This window comes from Neovison vison, chromosome 13 (assembly GCF_020171115.1).
Source record: "Neovison vison isolate M4711 chromosome 13, ASM_NN_V1, whole genome shotgun sequence".
In the NCBI taxonomy this organism is placed as follows: Eukaryota; Metazoa; Chordata; class Mammalia; order Carnivora; family Mustelidae; genus Neogale; species Neogale vison.
The window spans coordinates 1,603,030-1,621,895 of NC_058103.1; the positions used below are offsets into that span (position 1 = coordinate 1,603,030).

The 18,866-nt window shown below is 62.0% G+C and overlaps 1 protein-coding gene across 1 annotated transcript in view; it reads left to right on the forward strand.

Moving 5' to 3' along the window:
* The window catches only part of AHNAK2 (AHNAK nucleoprotein 2), a 35,604-nt gene that overhangs the window by 11,278 nt on the left and 5,460 nt on the right, over nt 1–18,866 (forward strand). The window contains exons 2-9 of the mRNA XM_044231826.1: nt 5,138–5,196; nt 5,292–5,390; nt 5,970–6,077; nt 6,559–6,700; nt 6,985–7,169; nt 7,329–10,178; nt 10,683–14,633; nt 15,683–17,752. Of these exons, the coding sequence (XP_044087761.1) occupies nt 5,138–5,196; nt 5,292–5,390; nt 5,970–6,077; nt 6,559–6,700; nt 6,985–7,169; nt 7,329–10,178; nt 10,683–14,633; nt 15,683–17,752 (9,464 nt within the window). The remainder of the gene's footprint in view (nt 1–5,137; nt 5,197–5,291; nt 5,391–5,969; nt 6,078–6,558; nt 6,701–6,984; nt 7,170–7,328; nt 10,179–10,682; nt 14,634–15,682; nt 17,753–18,866) is intronic.

An 18,866-nucleotide genomic window follows, 5' to 3' on the forward strand; every position in this document is an offset into this window, starting at 1 on the left:
AGCAGGGGGAGGGGCCGGGGAGGGGCCGGGGAGGGGCCGGGGAGGAGCCGGGGAGGACCGGGGAGGGGCCGGGGAGGGGCCGGGGGAGGGGCCGGGGAGGGGCCGGGGAGGGACTGGGGGAGGGGCCGGGGAGGGGCCGGGGAGGGGCCGGGGAGGAGCCGGGGCGGACCGGGGAGGGGCCGGGGAGGGGCCGGGGAGGGGCCGGGGCGGGGCCGGCTCCCCGTGGAGCGGAACCCTCGGATCACTACCTTCGCGGAAGGCGGCCGCCTCACTGACGGAGCCCCCGGAGCCCACAGGTGGGCACTTCTGTACCCGCCTTTGGGGAATGCATTTTGTCGGTCGTGCCCGCGGGTGCAGAGCTGCTTGGCCACAGCGTGGACCACTCAGCTCCCAGGAGACGGGCCAGGCTCTTTCCCAAAGTGGTCGTGCCAGGTCACCCCACACGCGCCTCCATGGGTGTTCCATGGCCCGCCCCCAGGCTAGACAGCAGCCTGCGGCAGGTCAGCCTCCGTCCTTTCCTCCATTCTTGTGGGAGCGGCGGAGTGGGGGCGGCGGGGGAGGCACCCGGTCTGCGGCGGGGCCTAGGCCGGAGGGCGGAGGCGTCTCTGCCCCGGGGTTCTCCTGGCCTTGTCCCCGCGACCCAACGCGCTGCGCTCCGGTGCTAATTGACCACTAGATGTCTTCTTTGGTGAGTTGCCTTTCCAAGGTTTTCTTGCCCGTTTTCCTATTGCGTTGTTGGTGTTTTCCTTTCGGTTGGCAAATCTTCGTACTTTGCAGGCAGGAGGCTTCGGTTTGGTTAGGCATGTTGCGTGTCCCTGCCCAGCGCATGGCCCGACGGCCGACTACCGTGGCGCTGCCTTTTGATGAGCTGAAGCTCTTTAAGTTACCGGAGGCCAGTTCTCCACGGAACCGTGTGGGCCTGGCCACTTGCACGCGATGCAGAGGGATTGCTGTCCCACCCCCCCAAGGTCGTTTCTGTTTATCTTCTGGAAGCTTTATGGTTAAACCTTCTGCTTTGGTCCTACAATCTGCATGAAATCAGTACTTTCTGTGGCTGGCATAGGGTTGAGATATTTTTCACATGGATAGCCAACAGACCCACACGAGTAACTGAAAAGACCATCCATTTCCCACGGCTTTGCATCTGTGAGTTTGGTTCTGGGATCTTTGATCTGGTCTGTTGGGTTTTGTTTGCATTTCCTGATGGCTGAGGAAGTTGTCCATCTTTTCTAGTGCACATCAGTATATTTTCTTTTGTCAAGTGTGTGGTGTCTGTTCAAATCTTTTGCCCATGTTTAATTGAGGTGGGCTTTTTTTTGGTTTTTATCTATTGATCTGTCAGAGTTTATCTGGAATGCAAGTCCTTTGTCAGATCTATGCACTGCTTTTTCATTTTCTTTTTTTTTTAAGATTTTATTTATTTATTTGACAGACAGATCACTAGTAGGCAGAGAGGCAGGTGGGCGGGGGGGGGAAGCAGGCTCCCTGCTGAGCAGAGAGCCCGATGCGGGGCTCGATCCCAGGACCCTGGGATCATGAGCCGAAGGCAGAGGCTTTAACCCACTGAGCCACCCAGGTGCCCCGCTTTTTCATTTTCTTAAGAATGCCTTTCAAGACCGGAAGTATTTAATTGTGATGACATGTAATTTATCACATATTCTTTTGTGGGTCACACCCTTGGTCTCAGAAAACATCGCCTCCCCAGGGTGGTAAAGAATGTCCCCTGTGTTTTCTTCCAGAGGCTTATAGTTTTACATTTTACATTTATCTCTCTGATTCATTTTGAATTCATTTTTATGTGTGATGTGAGGTGAGAGTCAATGATTTTTTTTGTTTTTTATTTTTCAAACACATACCCCGTTGTCCCAGCACCTTTGTTGAAAAGACGATCATTTTTCTATTGAAATAACTTGGTTACTTAGTCAAAAATCAATCGACTGCACAAAGTGTGGGGTTGCTCTGGACTTTCTGTTCTGTTTCATCAATCTTTTATATTTATATCATGCTGTCTTGATTCCACGGGGGATCAGAGAAAATACCTAGCATGATTTCAACTGTCTTAAACTTACAGAAACATTTTATTTATTTTATTCTTTAAAAAGACCAATTTATTTCTGAGAGAAAGAGAGACAGTGAATGAGAGGGCCAGAGGGAGAGAGAGTTCTTAAGCAGACTCCTTGCTGAGCGTGGAGCTGAGATCATGACCTGAGTTGAAACTAAAAGTTGGATGCTCAACCAACTGTGCCCCAAGGGAACCCCCTTTTTTTCTAAACTTACCGAGACAAATAGTCTATTTTGGTGAATGTCTTGTGCATGTGGGAGGAATGTGTATGCTGCTCTCAGCAGGTGGACAGGTCTCCAGCTGCCAGTTTGGGCTCACTGATTCACAGGTGGCTCACCTTTCTTACCTGTCCTATTGTGTACCCAAGGGAGTGTTGGGCTCTCCTGTTATCACGTGGATTTAGGTGTCCTATCAGTGTGGCCATCTTTTCTGTTTGTAACCTCTGTTATTAGGTGTATACAGACATAAATATATTGTGTTTTTTAATTAATTATTCCCTTTTAAAAAAGGGTTATTTATTTGAGAGAGAGTGCACAGTGGGGAGGGGCACAGGCAGAGGGACAGAGTCTCAGACTCTGTGAACAGTGTGGATCCTGACACAGAGCTCGATCGCCGGACCCTGAGAGCACGGCCTGAGCTGAAACCAAGAGTCTGACGCTTAGCCGACTGAGCCACCCAGGTCCCCCAATCCCTTTTATCATTATAAAATGTTAGGATGGTTAGTGCGTGATGTATACTTTTCTTTCCCTTCACTCGACCTATCTATATCTTTACATTATATTTCCTGTAAAGAACGTAAGAATAGTTTTTACCTCTTTAAATCATTTCTGACAATCTCTCTCTCTTTTGATTGGAATTTTAAGTCCCTATATAGTTAATGTGATTGTCAGCATGATTGGTCGAAATCCCACCATATTGCTGATGGCTTTCTAGTTTATCCTTGTTCCTCTCTCCCTCTTTGCTTACCGTGCTTTAGGATTCATGAAATTTATTTACACATATATAACTATTCAGGAATATACATTTTATATGTGGGAACACACGTACCGTGTGTGCTTACAGATAATGTGTGCTTAGGCTTCATCCCATTCCCACTGTTGGCTTATCAGCTCTGCGTCTTCTTCAGCGGTTCCTTTACGGTTCATACTGGGGACTCTGCACCTGTCACGGTATACTGCCTCGCACGGAACGCAAGAACTTTACAACTTTACGGCAACTTCTATCCCCTCAACCCCATCCTCCAAATTATAGTCTTCATAGCTTTACTTCTACACGTGGTAAATTTTACATTTTGTTACTTTTGTTTTGTGCAATTAATTCCATTTTTCTTTCACAGCATAATAGAGGGATACTTTATTTACCATCAAACCCACCCATCGTGAATGTACAGTGCAGTCATTCTTAGTAACTTCGTGAAGTTGTGGGACCATCAGCACAGTGCACTTCGGGGACATTCCCATCACCCCAGATTCCCCTGGGCCTGTGTAGGGTCCACGCCTGCGCCCAGCTGTAACCCTAGTGACATTTACTTCCTTCTGGTAAAATACAAAAACTCGATCCGACATACGTGCTTTCCTCCCCTCCCTCTCGCCTTCGTCATCGCGTACGGAGCGCGCCTGGATGTGTGGTCATCCCGACGAGAGGGCCCTGGGGTGACGGCCTTCCCCGGGGAGCGGAAGGACCGGCCTGTGCACTGAACCCTGCCCACGGCTCGTTGGGGCAGTGAAGTGTGTTGCAACAGTCACGGGGCTCATTTTTGCCGCCACGGCCACTCCTTGGCCACATGTGGCCTGCAAAGCCTAGGCCGTCTGCTCTCTGGCCGTCTACAGGAAAACTGTGCCAACCCTTGCCTCCTACAACCTTGTGTCTTTTCAAGAAGTGAAGACATGGACGGAGGGAAAACGTATTTATAGTGTCTGATGCTCGCCCCCGTGTGCGGCATTTTGCACATTCTCTGTGTGCTCCCTGCGGACTAGAGTTAGCGTCCGGCAACCTCACCTTTTCCTCAACGCTGCTGGTGTGGAAGACGCCCCAGCAGTGGATTCGCCCCGTCTTTACTCATTTGCGGATCCCTTCGTTTGCCTTTCCTTGTGCGGGATGGTGTGCTAGACCCGGACATCTAGCTTCCCCGTGTTTTCCCTTCAGCACTGTGAGGGTGTCCTCCGGGTCCCGTGGCCCCCGGGGCACCAGGGGCTGATTGGGCCGTCCTGCCCTTACCGTGCGGCTCATGTTTCCCTTGTTGCTTTGAAAAATTTCCCCTCTCTCCTCCGTTCAGACTGTGATGGGTCGGGTGCGGATCCCGCTGCCGTGGCTTCCCGCCGCCTTCCTCCTCTCTCCCTCCCTGCCCCCACCCGTCCCCCTCTCTCTCCCGGAGACCCGGGCCACTGGAGTGCAGATGGGCTGACTGTGTTCCCACACAGCCCTCAGGCATGGCCACTTCCTTGAATCTTTTTTCCTCTTCTCTCAAAATGGGTTAATTTCTATTAATTTACAAGTTTTGCGATGCTTTCTCCAGGCATGTCAGTTCTGCTCCTGAGTCTCTGTAGTACATTTCCACCTCCAGAATTTCCATGTAGCCCTTTTACAATTTCTGTTTTCTATGACAACTGCCCTTCACTGAGCCACAGCACTTTCCATCTCGAGTTGTTGAAGTCGGCGCCCGGTCCCTCCTCCCTGGGTGTTCGGAGACTCGCCTTGGGTGGCCCTGTTCCCTGGAACAGATCGGATGCTCTCATTGCTCCGCATGTCTTGTAAGTTCCGGCTGGATGCTGGACACTGTGGGGGAGATGTCGCAGCGTCTCTGGATTCTGGCCCCTCGGGGCGGGGAGTGTTGTTTCTCCGTGTTTGCTTAGTGACGCTCTTGGACTGGATCTGGGAAGGCTGCCGGCCTGAGCTGCTACCCGGCCTGTGTCGCAACCTGCCCAGCCCCGCATGTGCTCTCAGACCCAACGTCCAGAATGGGGTGATGCGTGCACCAACACGGCGCAGCGACGGACACGCCTGGCCCCGCCCCCGGGTCTGCCATCTGATCCGCCTGCCTGCACGGCCCCCCTGACTCGGCCTCTCTCTTTACAGTGTCCGGCCGGCAGCTGCAGCCTGAGGAGCCGGAGGCCGAAACAGAAGACGACCCCTCGGTAAGTGAGGCCCCTGGAGGACGCCCACCTACCTCACACAGCCCCTGCTCAGACCCCAGGTGGCTGAGGGCTGCCTGCTTTCTCTCTGCTGCCAGGTGACCGAAGGGCCCGTGGACGAGATCATTCGGCCACGGCCACAGGGGTCCTCCCCCGTGTATGAATACGTGGCTGAGGGTACCAGCTTTGGACTCCCGGTAAGCCTGCGGGACAGAGACCCATGGGCCGAGGGGGCGTGCCGGTTGGGGCCACGGATGGCCACGTCTCCTTCATCACCCTGTGTGGACAACTCCCTCCCATTTGTGCAGCCCTGCCCTGCTGCCTGCTGGGCCGCAGTTATGCCCCTTCCACCATCCTCTCTGACTGTCCTGTGCCCGGAACCCCTCCCTTCAGTGGGCCAGGACGTGGCTGAGACTGTGCACATGTGTGCGCACGTGGGAAAGAGAGGCTGTGCTCTGGATGTGTGCGTACGTGGGCTGTCCCTGGAGAGGGCCTGGGGAGGGGTGGGAGCAGGGCTGTTTCCTAAAAGACTTGTTCTTGCTGTGTCTCCTTACCCTGCACACAAAACCCCAGTCCTGTGGGGTCTGCCCTGGAGGTGGGGGCTCGGCCCGGTCAGGCAGCACCAGGACGAAGAGTTACCCACCCCCCCGCCCTGTCCCCAAGGCATGAGATCAGCTCCCCTGGCAGACAGCACTGCTCTGGGGCCCCCTGGTCTCCGGAGACCCTGCCGTGCCCGGGGCATGGACAGGTGCACGACCTCTGGCCTCTGGCTGCAGGAGGACACACCAAGGCGGCGGGCTTCCTCCGGCTCCGGGGGACTGAGGTCCTGGTGGAAGCGAGATTCAGGGGACTCACGGACATTCTCCAGAATGAGTCGACCACAGGTGAGTGTGGCAGGGCCTGAGGGTCAGAAAGGTGGTCTCTCTGCACGGGCCCCAGCTTGGGGGAGGCAGGGCTGGGGTGGAGCCAGGAAAGAGGCAAGAAGGCCAGGGATGGGCCTGGTGGGGAGGCGGGAGCTCCAGAGGATGGACAAGGCTTTGGCCACCCTGCAAGCAGGAGGCCCTTGGCTTTGCTCCCTGCTCGCGCTGGGCCTAGACAGCAGCTCCTGCGAGCTGGCAGCTGGGGATGCAGATAAGAGGGGGCCGCTCCCGCCGGAGGTGGCTTGCAGCTGGCTCCCTCCGAGGCCTGGACACGACAGCCCCGGCCCTGCCTGGGGGCCTTAAGCTTACCCCACGTCACCTAGAGGGTGCACAGGACTCTGGGGTCCCTGTGCTCGGGGAGGGTGGGTCCCCAGCTCTGAGGCCCACGGTGGCACAGGCAGAAGCGCACCGCGGCCCTGATGTGCTTGTGCTCCGGTCTGTGCAGGAGGCGACGGAGGTGACGCTGATGACCGAGGTGGAAGCCGGAGCCAGCGGCTACAGCGTCACAGGGGGCGGGCACCAGGGCATTTTTGTGAAGCAGGTGCTGAAGGATTCGTCAGCGGCCAAGCTCTTCAGCCTGAGAGAAGGTGCCTCGAATGCCCCTCCCTGGGCCCCCCACGGTCTCCCTAGGACGGAGGGACTCAGAGGAAAACGGGCCATCCTGGTGCTTAGGACGGCCCTGCTGAGACGGCTTGGCCACCTCCAGGCCGGGGCCGCCGCCCGTGCGGGGCGGGGTGGCCTCCTGCCCCCGTGGGGCTCTCTGGAGGGGGTGTGGGGCTCCTGCTCTGGGGTCTGCCTCACCTGGCCCGGTGGACGCGTCTCTTGGGGTCGTGGCGAGACTGGGGACCAACCCGAGGCTCTGTCTGTCCAGGGGACCAGCTGCTCAGTGCCACTGTGTTCTTCGACAATATTAAGTATGAAGACGCTCTCAAAATCCTGCAGTACTCAGAGCCCTACAGGGTTCAGTTCCACGTCAGACGGAAACGTCCCGCCCCAGACGACGAGGACGTGGCCGCCGGGAGCACTCAGCCTGGCCTGAAGGACAGGGAGAAGCAGGTGAGGCCCTGCAGCCCGGGAGGCCAGGCCCCACTGAGCTCCCCACCTGCAGGGCCGAGGCCGAGGTGGGGGCCCCACACCACCCTCTTCTCTCCCCTGAGCCCCGGGACTCAGCGGTCTGGTCTGAGCACCCGCAAGTTCCCACTCCTTGTCTTTCAGGACAAAGATGTGGCTGACAGCTCCACAGAGACCCCCCCTCAGACCCTGGAAGGAGGCGGAGACCAGGAGAGACTGCTCGCCAAGCCCAGGGAGGGCAGAGGCAGACGAGCCCAGAAGGAGAGGCTATCCTGGCCCAAGTTCCAACCCATAACAAGCCAGCGCAGGCCGGGACCGCGGAGGTCCCTCAGCTCCTCCGAGGCCAGCGGGCGCAGGGACGCCCCTAATGTATCCCCCACCGGCACAGACACGGAAGCCCCGCTCCCAGCGGAGGAGCGGGAGTCGAAGGCAGGACCGGACAGTCCGCGCAGGAAGAGGTTCCTGACCCTGAGATTCAGGATGGGCTCAGGGAAGGGCCCGACTCTGGAGGGGCGGCCCAGCGGAGGGGGCCCGGGAGGAGCGCTCCAGACCGCGGTCGTAGAGGAGGCCGGGTCCAGGGAGGACAGACAAAAGGCCGCCGAGGCCACTGTGCTCAGCAGGAGAGAGGACTGGATGGCAGAGGGACCGGAGGGGACACCTGCTCTGATGGCAGAGCTGCCCATAGAGCCTGGAGCCCCCGCCCGGGGAACCCTGCCGGGAGGGGCCAGCATGGCGTCCAGGGGCCGAAAAAAAACAAAGGAGGCAAAGGACCAGGAGGATGCTGTGGCCAAGGGGAGGCCTGGGGCAAGCTCAGCTGCACACGAGGTGGACGGCCGGAGACAGGTGGCCCAGGGCACAGAAGTGGGAATTGATGGATCCACTGGGCGAGGCGAAGGAGACACACGGGGCCTCCACACAGATTTCCACATCCAAATCCCCAACTTACAAACACCCATGTTTAAAGTTTCCAAAGAAAAAAAACACGACCCAGAGGGAGGCCTAACGCCGGTGCCGGAGGACAGGCGGAGAAGGACCTCGGAAGACGGAGAACGGGGACCTGAGCCAGAGGCTCCCAGGAAGCCCTCGGGGCACCTGCCACAAGGCGAGATAGAAGGAGCAGAGGGAGCTGAGGCGGGTCCCAGAAGAGGAGCCAGGAAGGACGGGGAGAGAGACCGAGGAAGGACGGAGAACAGGAGGACAGTGCTCAAGTTCAACATCAGCTCCTTCGGGTGGTCGCCCAGAAAGGAAGTGAGAGCAACCTCGGGACAACCAACTGAGGACCTGGACCAGGAGAAAGGAGGCCCCTTAACGGAGGGGACCCTGCAGACAGAGGACAAAGACACACTGAGAGACAGACAAGAAGAAAAAATACGCACAGAGAGGAGACAGCCATCTGCAACAGAGTCACAAACACAGAAGAAAGGAGAGGTGACCCTGGGAGACAAGGAAGTGGACGCCCAGGCGCCCGGCGCCAGGCTGGACGCTGACCTGTCCCTGGGAGACAAGGACATGGCCTCCAGAGACAGCAAGTTCAAGATGCCCAAGTTCAAGATGCCGTCCTTCGGCGCGTCGGCGCCGAGCAAGTCCTTGGAGGCCTCCGTGGACGCGTCCCTTCCCAAGGTGCAGGCTGAGGTGTCCGTGCCCTCCGTACAGGCCGACGACAAGGCCGGTGAGGTGACCGTTGAGCTTCCATCCGCCGACCTAGAGGTCAAGACTGCCTCGTTGGGCCTGAAGCTCCCTGAGGGCCACGTGCCCGAGGAGGAGCTCCAGGAACCCTCGGCCGGAGCCGGACTCAAAGGGCACCTGCCCAAGGTGCAGATGCCCAGCATCAAAATGCCCAAGGTGGACGTCAAGGCCCCCCAGGTGGACATCAAGGCGCCGAAGCTGGACCTGAAGGCCGCCAAAGGGGAGGTGAGCGCCCCCGATGTGGAGGTGTCCCTGCCCAGCGTGGAGGTGGACGCCCAGGCGCCCGGCGCCAGGCTGGACGCTGACCTGTCCCTGGGAGACAAGGAGGTGGCCACCAGAGACAGCAAGTTCAAAATGCCCAAGTTCAAGATGCCGTCCTTCGGCGTGTCGGCGCCGAGCAAGGATTTGGGAACCTCCGTGGACGTGACCGTGCCCAAGGTCGGAGGCGAGGCCACGCTGCCGTCCCTGGGAGGGGAGGCGCGAGCCCCAGAGGGTGCCGTCCAACTGGCCGCTGCTGACATCCAGCTCCCTGGGGGAGAGCTGGAGGTGTCCGTCCCCGAGGCAGAGGTGGCTGTGTCCGGGCTGAAGGGCAAAGCAGAAGGGGTCAAGATCAAGGGCCAGCTGCCCACAGTGCAGATGCCCAGCCTCAAGATTCCCAAGGTGGACATCAAGGGCCCGCATGTTGACATCAAGGCGCCGAAGCTGGACCTGAAGGCCACCAAAGGGGAGGTGAGCGCCCCCGATGTGGAGGTGTCCCTGCCCAGCGTGGAGGTGGACGCCCAGGCGCCCGGCGCCAGGCTGGACGCTGACATGTCCCTGGGAGTAAAGGACATGGCCTCCAGAGACAGCAAGTTCAAGATGCCCAAGTTCAAGATGCCGTCCTTCGGCGCGTCGGCGCCGAGCAAGTCCTTGGAGGCCTCCGTTGACGCGTCCCTGCCCAAGGTCCAGGCTGAGGTGTCCGTGCCCTCCGTACAGGCCGACGTCAAGGCCGGTGAGGTGACCGTTGAGCTGCCAACCGCCGACATAGAGGTCAGGACTGCCTCGTTGGGCCTGAAGCTCCCTGAGGGCCACGTGCCCGAGGGGGAGCTCCAGGAACCCTCGGCCGGAGCCGGACTCAAAGGGCACCTGCCCAAGGTGCAGATGCCCAGCATCAAAATGCCCAAGGTGGACGTCAAGGCCCCCCAGGTGGACATCAAGGCGCCGAGGCTGGACCTGAAGGCCGCCAAAGGGGAGGTGAGCGCCCCCGATGTGGAGGTGTCCCTGCCCAGCGTGGAGGTGGACGCCCAGGCGCCCGGCGCCAGGCTGGACGCTGACCTGTCCCTGGGAGACAAGGAGGTGGCCGCCAGAGACAGCAAGTTCAAGATGCTCAAGTTCAAGATGCCGTCCTTCGGCGTGTCGGCGCCGAGCAAGGATTTGGGAACCTCCGTGGACGTGATCGTGCCCAAGGTCGGAGGTGAGGCCACGCTGCCGTCCCTGGGAGGGGAGGCGCGAGGCCCAGAGTGTGCCGTCCAACTGGCCGCTGCTGACATCCAGCTCCCTGGGGGAGAGCTGGAGGTGTCCGTCCCCGAGGCAGAGGTGGCTGTGTCCGGGCTGAAGGGCAAAGCAGAAGGGGTCAAGATCAAGGGCCAGCTGCCCACAGTGCAGATGCCCAGCCTCAAGATGCCCAAGGTGGACATCAAGGCCCCGCAGGTGGACATCAAGGCCCCGCAGGTGGACATCAAGGCGCCGAATCTGGACCTGAAGGCCGCCAAAGGGGAGGTGAGCGCCCCCGATGTGGAGGTGTTCCTGCCCAGCGTGGAGGTGGACGCCCAGGGGCCTGGCGCCAGGCTGGACGCTGACATGTCCCTGGGAGTAAAGGACATGGCCTCCAGAGACAGCGAGTTCAAGATGCCCAAGTTCAAGATGCCGTCCTTCGGCGCGTCGGCGCCGAGCAAGTCCTTGGAGGCCTCCGTGGACGCGTCCCTGCCCAAGGTGCAGGCTGAGGTGTCCGTGCCCTCCATACAGGACGACGTCAAGGCCGGTGAAGTGACCGTTGAGCTGCCAACCGCCGACATAGAGGTCAGGAGTGCCTCGTTGGGCCTGAAGCTCCCTGAGGGCCATGTGCCCGAGGGGGAGCTCCAGGAACCTTCGGCCGGAGCCGGACTCAAAGGGCACCTGCCCAAGGTGCAGATGCCCAGCATCAAAATGCCCAAGGTGGACTTCAAGGCCCCCCAGGTGGACATCAAGGCGCCGAAGCTGGACCTGAAGGCCGCCAAAGGGGAGGTGAGCACCCCCGATGTGGAGGTGTCCCTGCCCAGCGTGGAGGTGGACGCCCAGGCGCCCGGCGCCAGGCTGGACGCTGACCTGTCCCTGGGAGACAAGGAGGTGGCCGCCAGAGACAGCAAGTTCAAGATGCCCAAGTTCAAGATGCCGTCCTTCGGCGTGTCGGCGCCGAGCAAGGATTTGGGAACCTCCGTGGACGTGACCGTGCCCAAGGTGGGAGGCGAGGCCACGCTGCCGTCCCTGGGAGGGGAGGCGCGAGCCCCAGAGGGTGCCGTCCAACTGGCCGCTGCTGACATCCAGCTCCCTGGGGGAGAGCTGGAGGTGTCCGTCCCCGAGGCAGAGGTGGCTGTGTCCGGGCTGAAGGGCAAAGCAGAAGGGGTCAAGATCAAGGGCCAGCTGCCCACAGTGCAGAAGCCCAGCCTCAAGATGCCCAAGGTGGACATCAAGGCCCCGCAGGTGGACATCAAGGCCCCGCAGGTGGACATCAAGGCGCCGAATCTGGACCTGAAGGCCGCCAAAGGGGAGGTGAGCGCCCCCGATGTGGAGGTGTCCCTGCCCAGCGTGGAGGTGGATGCCCAGGGGCCCGGCGCCAGGCTGGACGCTGACCTGTCCCTGGGAGACAAGGACATGGCCTCCAGAGACAGCAAGTTCAAGATGCCCAAGTTCAAGATGCCGTCCTTTGGCGCGTCGGCGCCGAGCAAGTCCTTGGAGGCCTCCGTGGACGCGTCCCTGCCCAAGGTGCAGGCTGAGGTGTCCGTGCCCTCCGTACAGGCCGACGTCAAGGCCGGTGAGGTGACCGTTGAGCTTCCATCCGCCGACCTAGAGGTCAAGACTGCCTCGTTGGGCCTGAAGCTCCCTGAGGGCCACGTGCCCGAGGGGGAGCTCCAGGAACCCTCGACCGGAGCCGGACTCAAAGGGCACCTGCCCAAGGTGCAGATGCCCAGCATCAAAATGCCCAAGGTGGACTTCAAGGCCCCCCAGGTGGACATCAAGGCGCCGAAGCTGGACCTGAAGGCCGCCAAAGGGGAGGTGAGCGCCCCCGATGTGGAGGTGTCCCTGCCCAGCGTGGAGGTGGACGCCCAGGCGCCCGGCGCCAGGCTGGACGCTGACCTGTCCCTGGGAGACAAGGAGGTGGCCGCCAGAGACAGCAAGTTCAAGATGCCCAAGTTCAAGATGCCGTCCTTCGGCGTGTCGGCGCCGAGCAAGGATTTGGGAACCTCCGTGGACGTGATCGTGCCCAAGGTCGGAGGCGAGGCCACGCTGCCGTCCCTGGGAGGGGAGGCGCGAGGCCCAGAGTGTGCCGTCCAACTGGCCGCTGCTGACATCCAGCTCCCTGGGGGAGAGCTGGAGGTGTCCGTCCCCGAGGCAGAGGTGGCTGTGTCCGGGCTGAAGGGCAAAGCAGAAGGGGTCAAGATCAAGGGCCAGCTGCCCACAGTGCAGATGCCCAGCCTCAAGATGCCCAAGGTGGACATCAAGGCCCCGCAGGTGGACATCAAGGCCCCGCAGGTGGACATCAAGGCGCCGAATCTGGACCTGAAGGCCGCCAAATGGGAGGTGAGTGCCCCCGATGTGGAGGTGTTCCTGCCCAGCGTGGAGGTGGACGCCCAGGGGCCTGGCTCCAGGCTGGACGCTGACATGTCCCTGGGAGTAAAGGACATGGCCTCCAGAGACAGCAAGTTCAAGATGCCCAAGTTCAAGATGCCGTCCTTCGGCGCGTCGGCGCCGAGCAAGTCCTTGGAGGCCTCCGTTGACGCGTCCCTGCCCAAGGTCCAGGCTGAGGTGTCCGTGCCCTCCGTACAGGCCGACGTCAAGGCCGGTGAGGTGACCGTTGAGCTGCCAACCGCCGACATAGAGGTCAGGACTGCCTCGTTGGGCCTGAAGCTCCCTGAGGTCCACGTGCCCGAGGGGGAGCTCCAGGAACCCTCGGCCGGAGCCGGACTCAAAGGGCACCTGCCCAAGGTGCAGATGCCCAGCATCAAAATGCCCAAGGTGGACGTCAAGGCCCCCCAGGTGGACATCAAGGCGCCGAGGCTGGACCTGAAGGCCGCCAAAGGGGAGGTGAGCGCCCCCGATGTGGAGGTGTCCCTGCCCAGCGTGGAGGTGGACGCCCAGGCGCCCGGCGCCAGGCTGGACGCTGACCTGTCCCTGGGAGACAAGGAGGTGGCCGCCAGAGACAGCAAGTTCAAGATGCCCAAGTTCAAGATGCCGTCCTTCGGCGTGTCGGCGCCGAGCAAGGATTTGGGAACCTCCGTGGACGTGACCGTGCCCAAGGTCGGAGGCGAGGCCACGCTGCCGTCCCTGGGAGGGGAGGCGCCAGCCCCAGAGGGTGCCGTCCAACTGGCCGCTGCTGACATCCAGCTCCCTGGGGGAGAGCTGGAGGTGTCCGTCCCCGAGGCAGAAGTGGCTGTGTCCGGGCTGAAGGGCAAAGCAGAAGGGGTCAAGATCAAGGGCCAGCTGCCCACAGTGCAGATGCCCAGCCTCAAGATTCCCAAGGTGGACATCAAGGGCCCGCATGTTGACATCAAGGCGCCGAAGCTGGACCTGAAGGCCACCAAAGGGGAGGTGAGCGCCCCCGATGTGGAGGTGTCCCTGCCCAGCGTGGAGGTGGACGCCCAGGCGCCCGGCGCCAGGCTGGACGCTGACATGTCCCTGGGAGTAAAGGACATGGCCTCCAGAGACAGCAAGTTCAAGATGCCCAAGTTCAAGATGCCGTCCTTCGGCGCGTCGGCGCCGAGCAAGTCCTTGGAGGCCTCCGTTGACGCGTCCCTGCCCAAGGTGCAGGCTGAGGTGTCCGTGCCCTCCGTACAGGCCGACGTCAAGGCCGGTGAGGTGACCGTTGAGCTTCCATCCGCCGACCTAGAGGTCAAGACTGCCTCGTTGGGCCTGAAGCTCCCTGAGGGCCACGTGCCCGAGGGGGAGCTCCAGGAACCCTCGACCGGTGCCGGACTCAAAGGGCACCTGCCCAAGGTGCAGATGCCCAGCATCAAAATGCCCAAGGTGGACTTCAAGGCCCCCCAGGTGGACATCAAGGCGCCGAAGCTGGACCTGAAGGCCGCCAAAGGGGAGGTGAGCGCCCCCGATGTGGAGGTGTCCCTGCCCAGCGTGGAGGTGGACGCCCAGGCGCCCGGCGCCAGGCTGGACGCTGACCTGTCCCTGGGAGACAAGGAGGTGGCCGCCAGAGACAGCAAGTTCAAGATGCCCAAGTTCAAGATGCCGTCCTTCGGCGTGTCGGCGCCGAGCAAGGATTTGGGAACCTCCGTGGACGTGATCGTGCCCAAGGTCGGAGGCGAGGCCACGCTGCCGTCCCTGGGAGGGGAGGCGCGAGGCCCAGAGGGTGCCGTCCAACTGGCCGCTGCTGACATCCAGCTCCCTGGGGGAGAGCTGGAGGTGTCCGTCCCCGAGGCAGAGGTGGCTGTGTCCGGGCTGAAGGGCAAAGCAGAAGGGGTCAAGATCAAGGGCCAGCTGCCCACAGTGCAGATGCCCAGCCTCAAGATGCCCAAGGTGGACATCAAGGCCCCGCAGGTGGACATCAAGGCTCCGCAGGTTGACATCAAGGCGCCGAATCTGGATCTGAAGGCCGCCAAAGGGGAGGTGAGCGCCCCCGATGTGGAGGTATTCCTGCCCAGCGTGGAGGTGGACGCCCAGGGGCCTGGCGCCAGGCTGGACGCTGACATGTCCCTGGGAGTAAAGGACATGGCTTCCAGAGACAGCAAGTTCAAGATGCCCAAGTTCAAGATGCCGTCCTTTGGCGCGTCGGCGCCGAGCAAGTCCTTGGAGGCCTCCGTGGACGCGTCCCTGCCCAAGGTCCAGGCTGAGGTGTCCGTGCCCTCCATACAGGCCGACGTCAAGGCTGGTGAAGTGACCGTTGAGCTGCCAACCGCCGACATAGAGGTCAGGAGTGCCTCGTTGGGCCTGAAGCTCCCTGAGGGCCATGTGCCCGAGGGGGAGCTCCAGGAACCTTCGGCCGGAGCCGGACTCAAAGGGCACCTGCCCAAGGTGCAGATGCCCAGCATCAAAATGCCCAAGGTGGACTTCAAGGCCCCCCAGGTGGACATCAAGGCGCCGAAGCTGGACCTGAAGGCCGCCAAAGGGGAGGTGAGCGCCCCCGATGTGGAGGTGTCCCTGCCCAGCGTGGAGGTGGACGCCCAGGCGCCCGGCGCCAGGCTGGACGCTGACCTGTCCCGGGAGACAAAGAGGTGGCCGCCAGAGACAGCAAGTTCAAGATGCCCAAGTTCAAGATGCCGTCCTTCGGCGTGTCGGCGCCGAGCAAGGATTTGGGAACCTCCGTGGACGTGACCGTGCCCAAGGTGGGAGGCGAGGCCACGCTGCCGTCCCTGGGAGGGGAGGCGCGAGCCCCAGAGGGTGCCGTCCAACTGGCCGCTGCTGACATCCAGCTCCCTGGGGGAGAGCTGGAGGTGTCCGTCCCCGAGGCAGAGGTGGCTGTGTCCGGGCTGAAGGGCAAAGCAGAAGGGGTCAAGATCAAGGGCCAGCTGCCCACAGTGCAGAAGCCCAGCCTCAAGATGCCCAAGGTGGACATCAAGGCCCCGCAGGTGGACATCAAGGCCCCGCAGGTGGACATCAAGGCGCCGAATCTGGACCTGAAGGCCGCCAAAGGGGAGGTGAGCGCCCCCGATGTGGAGGTGTCCCTGCCCAGCGTGGAGGTGGATGCCCAGGGGCCCGGCGCCAGGCTGGACGCTGACCTGTCCCTGGGAGACAAGGACATGGCCTCCAGAGACAGCAAGTTCAAGATGCCCAAGTTCAAGATGCCGTCCTTCGGCGCGTCGGCGCCGAGCAAGTCCTTGGAGGCCTCCGTGGACGCGTCCCTGCCCAAGGTGCAGTCTGAGGTGTCCGTGCCCTCCGTACAGGCCGACGTCAAGGCCGGTGAGGTGACCGTTGAGCTTCCATCCGCCGACCTAGAGGTCAAGACTGCCTCGTTGGGCCTGAAGCTCCCTGAGGGCCACGTGCCCGAGGGGGAGCTCCAGGAACCCTCGACCGGAGCCGGACTCAAAGGGCACCTGCCCAAGGTGCAGATGCCCAGCATCAAAATGCCCAAGGTGGACTTCAAGGCCCCCCAGGTGGACATCAAGGCGCCGAAGCTGGACCTGAAGGCCGCCAAAGGGGAGGTGAGCGCCCCCGATGTGGAGGTGTCCCTGCCCAGCGTGGAGGTGGACGCCCAGGCGCCCGGCGCCAGGCTGGACGCTGACCTGTCCCTGGGAGACAAGGAGGTGGCCGCCAGAGACAGCAAGTTCAAGATGCCCAAGTTCAAGATGACGTCCTTCGGCATGTCGGCGCCGAGCAAGGATTTGGGAACCTCCGTGGACGTGACCGTGCCCAAGGTCGGAGGCGAGGCCACGCTGCCGTCCCTGGGAGGGGAGGCGCCAGCCCCAGAGGGTGCCGTCCAACTGGCCGCTGCTGACATCCAGCTCCCTGGGGGAGAGCTGGAGGTGTCCGTCCCCGAGGCAGAGGTGGCTGTGTCCGGGCTGAAGGGCAAAGCAGAAGGGGTCATGATCAAGGGCCAGCTGCCCACAGTGCAGATGCCCAGCCTCAAGATGCCCAAGGTGGATATCAAGGCCCCGCAGGTGGACATCAAGGCGCCGAAGCTGGACCTGAAGGCCACCAAAGGGGAGGTGAGCGCCCCCGATGTGGAGGTGTCCCTGCCCAGCGTGGAGGTGGACGCCCAGGGGCCCGGTGCCAGGCTGGACGCTGACCTGTCTCGGGGAGACAAGGAGGTGGCCGCCAGAGACAGCAAGTTCAAGATGCCCAAGTTCAAGATGCCGTCCTTCGGCGTGTCGGCGCCAAGCAAGTCCTTGGAGGACTCCGTGGACGCGTCCCTGCCCAAGGTGCAGGCTGAGGTGTCCGTGCCCTCCGTACAGGCCGACGTCAAGCCCTGTGAGGTGACCGTTGAGCTTCCATCCGCCGACCTAGAGGTCAAGACTGCCTCGTTGGGCCTGAAGCTCCCTGAGGGCCACGTGCCCGAGGGGGAGCTCCAGGAACCCTCGGCCGGAGCCGGACTCAAAGGGCACCTGCCCAAGGTGCAGATGCCCAGCATCAAAATGCCCAAGGTGGACTTCAAGGCCCCCCAGGTGGACATCAAGGCGCCGAAGCTGGACCTGAAGGCCGCCAAAGGGGAGGTGAGCGCCCCCGATGTGGAGGTGTCCCTGCCCAGCGTGGAGGTGGACGCCCAGGCGCCCGGCGCCAGGCTGGACGCTGACCTGTCCCTGGGAGACAAGGAGGTGGCCGCCAGAGACAGCAAGTTCAAGATGCCCAAGTTCAAGATGCCGTCCTTCGGCGTGTCGGCGCCGAGCAAGGATTTGGGAACCTCCGTGGACGTGACCGTGCCCAAGGTGGGAGGCGAGGCCACGCTGCCGTCCCTGGGAGGGGAGGCGCGAGCCCCAGAGGGTGCCGTCCAACTGGCCGCTGCTGACATCCAGCTCCCTGGGGGAGAGCTGGAGGTGTCCGTGCCCGAGGCAGAGGTGGCTGTGTCCGGGCTGAAGGGCAAAGCAGAAGGGGTCAAGATCAAGGGCCAGCTGCCCACAGTGCAGATGCCCAGCCTCAAGATGCCCAAGGTGGACATCAAGGCCCCGCAGGTGGACATCAAGGCCCCGCAGGTGGACATCAAGGCGCCTAATCTGGACCTGAAGGCCGCCAAAGGGGAGGTGAGCGCCCCCGATGTGGAGGTGTTCCTGCCCAGCGTGGAGGTGGATGCCCAGGGGCCCGGCGCCAGGCTGGACGCTGACCTGTCTCGGGGAGACAAGGAGGTGGCCGCCAGAGACAGCAAGTTCAAGATGCCCAAGTTCAAGATGCCGTCCTTCGGCGCGTCGGCGCCGAGCAAGTCCTTGGAGGCCTCCGTGGACGCGTCCCTGCCCAAGGTGCAGTCTGAGGTGTCCGTGCCCTCCGTACAGGCCGACGTCAAGGCCGGTGAGGTGACCGTTGAGCTTCCATCCGCCGACCTAGAGGTCAAGACTGCCTCGTTGGGCCTGAAGCTCCCTGAGGGCCACGTGCCCGAGGGGGAGCTCCAGGAACCCTCGGCCGGAGCCGGACTCAAAGGGCACCTGCCCAAGGTGCAGATGCCCAGCATCAAAATGCCCAAGGTGGACTTCAAGGCCCCCCAGGTGGACATCAAGGCGCCGAAGCTGGACCTGAAGGCCGCCAAAGGGGAGGTGAGCGCCCCCGATGTGGAGGTGTCCCTGCCCAGCGTGGAGGTGGACGCCCAGGCGCCCGGCGCCAGGCTGGACGCTGACCTGTCCCTGGGAGACAAGGAGGTGGCCGCCAGAGACAGCAAGTTCAAGATGCCCAAGTTCAAGATGCCGTCCTTCGGCGTGTCGGCGCCGAGCAAGGATTTGGGAACCTCCGTGGACGTGACCGTGCCCAAGGTCGGAGGCGAGGCCACGCTGCCGTCCCTGGGAGGGGAGGCGCGAGCCCCAGAGGGTGCCGTCCAACTGGCCGCTGCTGACATCCAGCTCCCTGGGGGAGAGCTGGAGGTGTCCGTGCCCGAGGCAGAGGTGGCTGTGTCCGGGCTGAAGGGCAAAGCAGAAGGGGCCAAGATCAAGGGCCAGCTGCCCACAGTGCAGATGCCCAGCCTCAAGATGCCTAAGGTGGACATCAAAGCCCCGCATGTTGACATCAAGGCGCCGAAGCTGGACCTGAAGGCCGCCAAAGGGGAGGTGAGCGCCCCCGATGTGGAGGTGTCCCTGCCCAGCGTGGAGGTGGACGCCCAGGGGCCCGGCGCCAGGC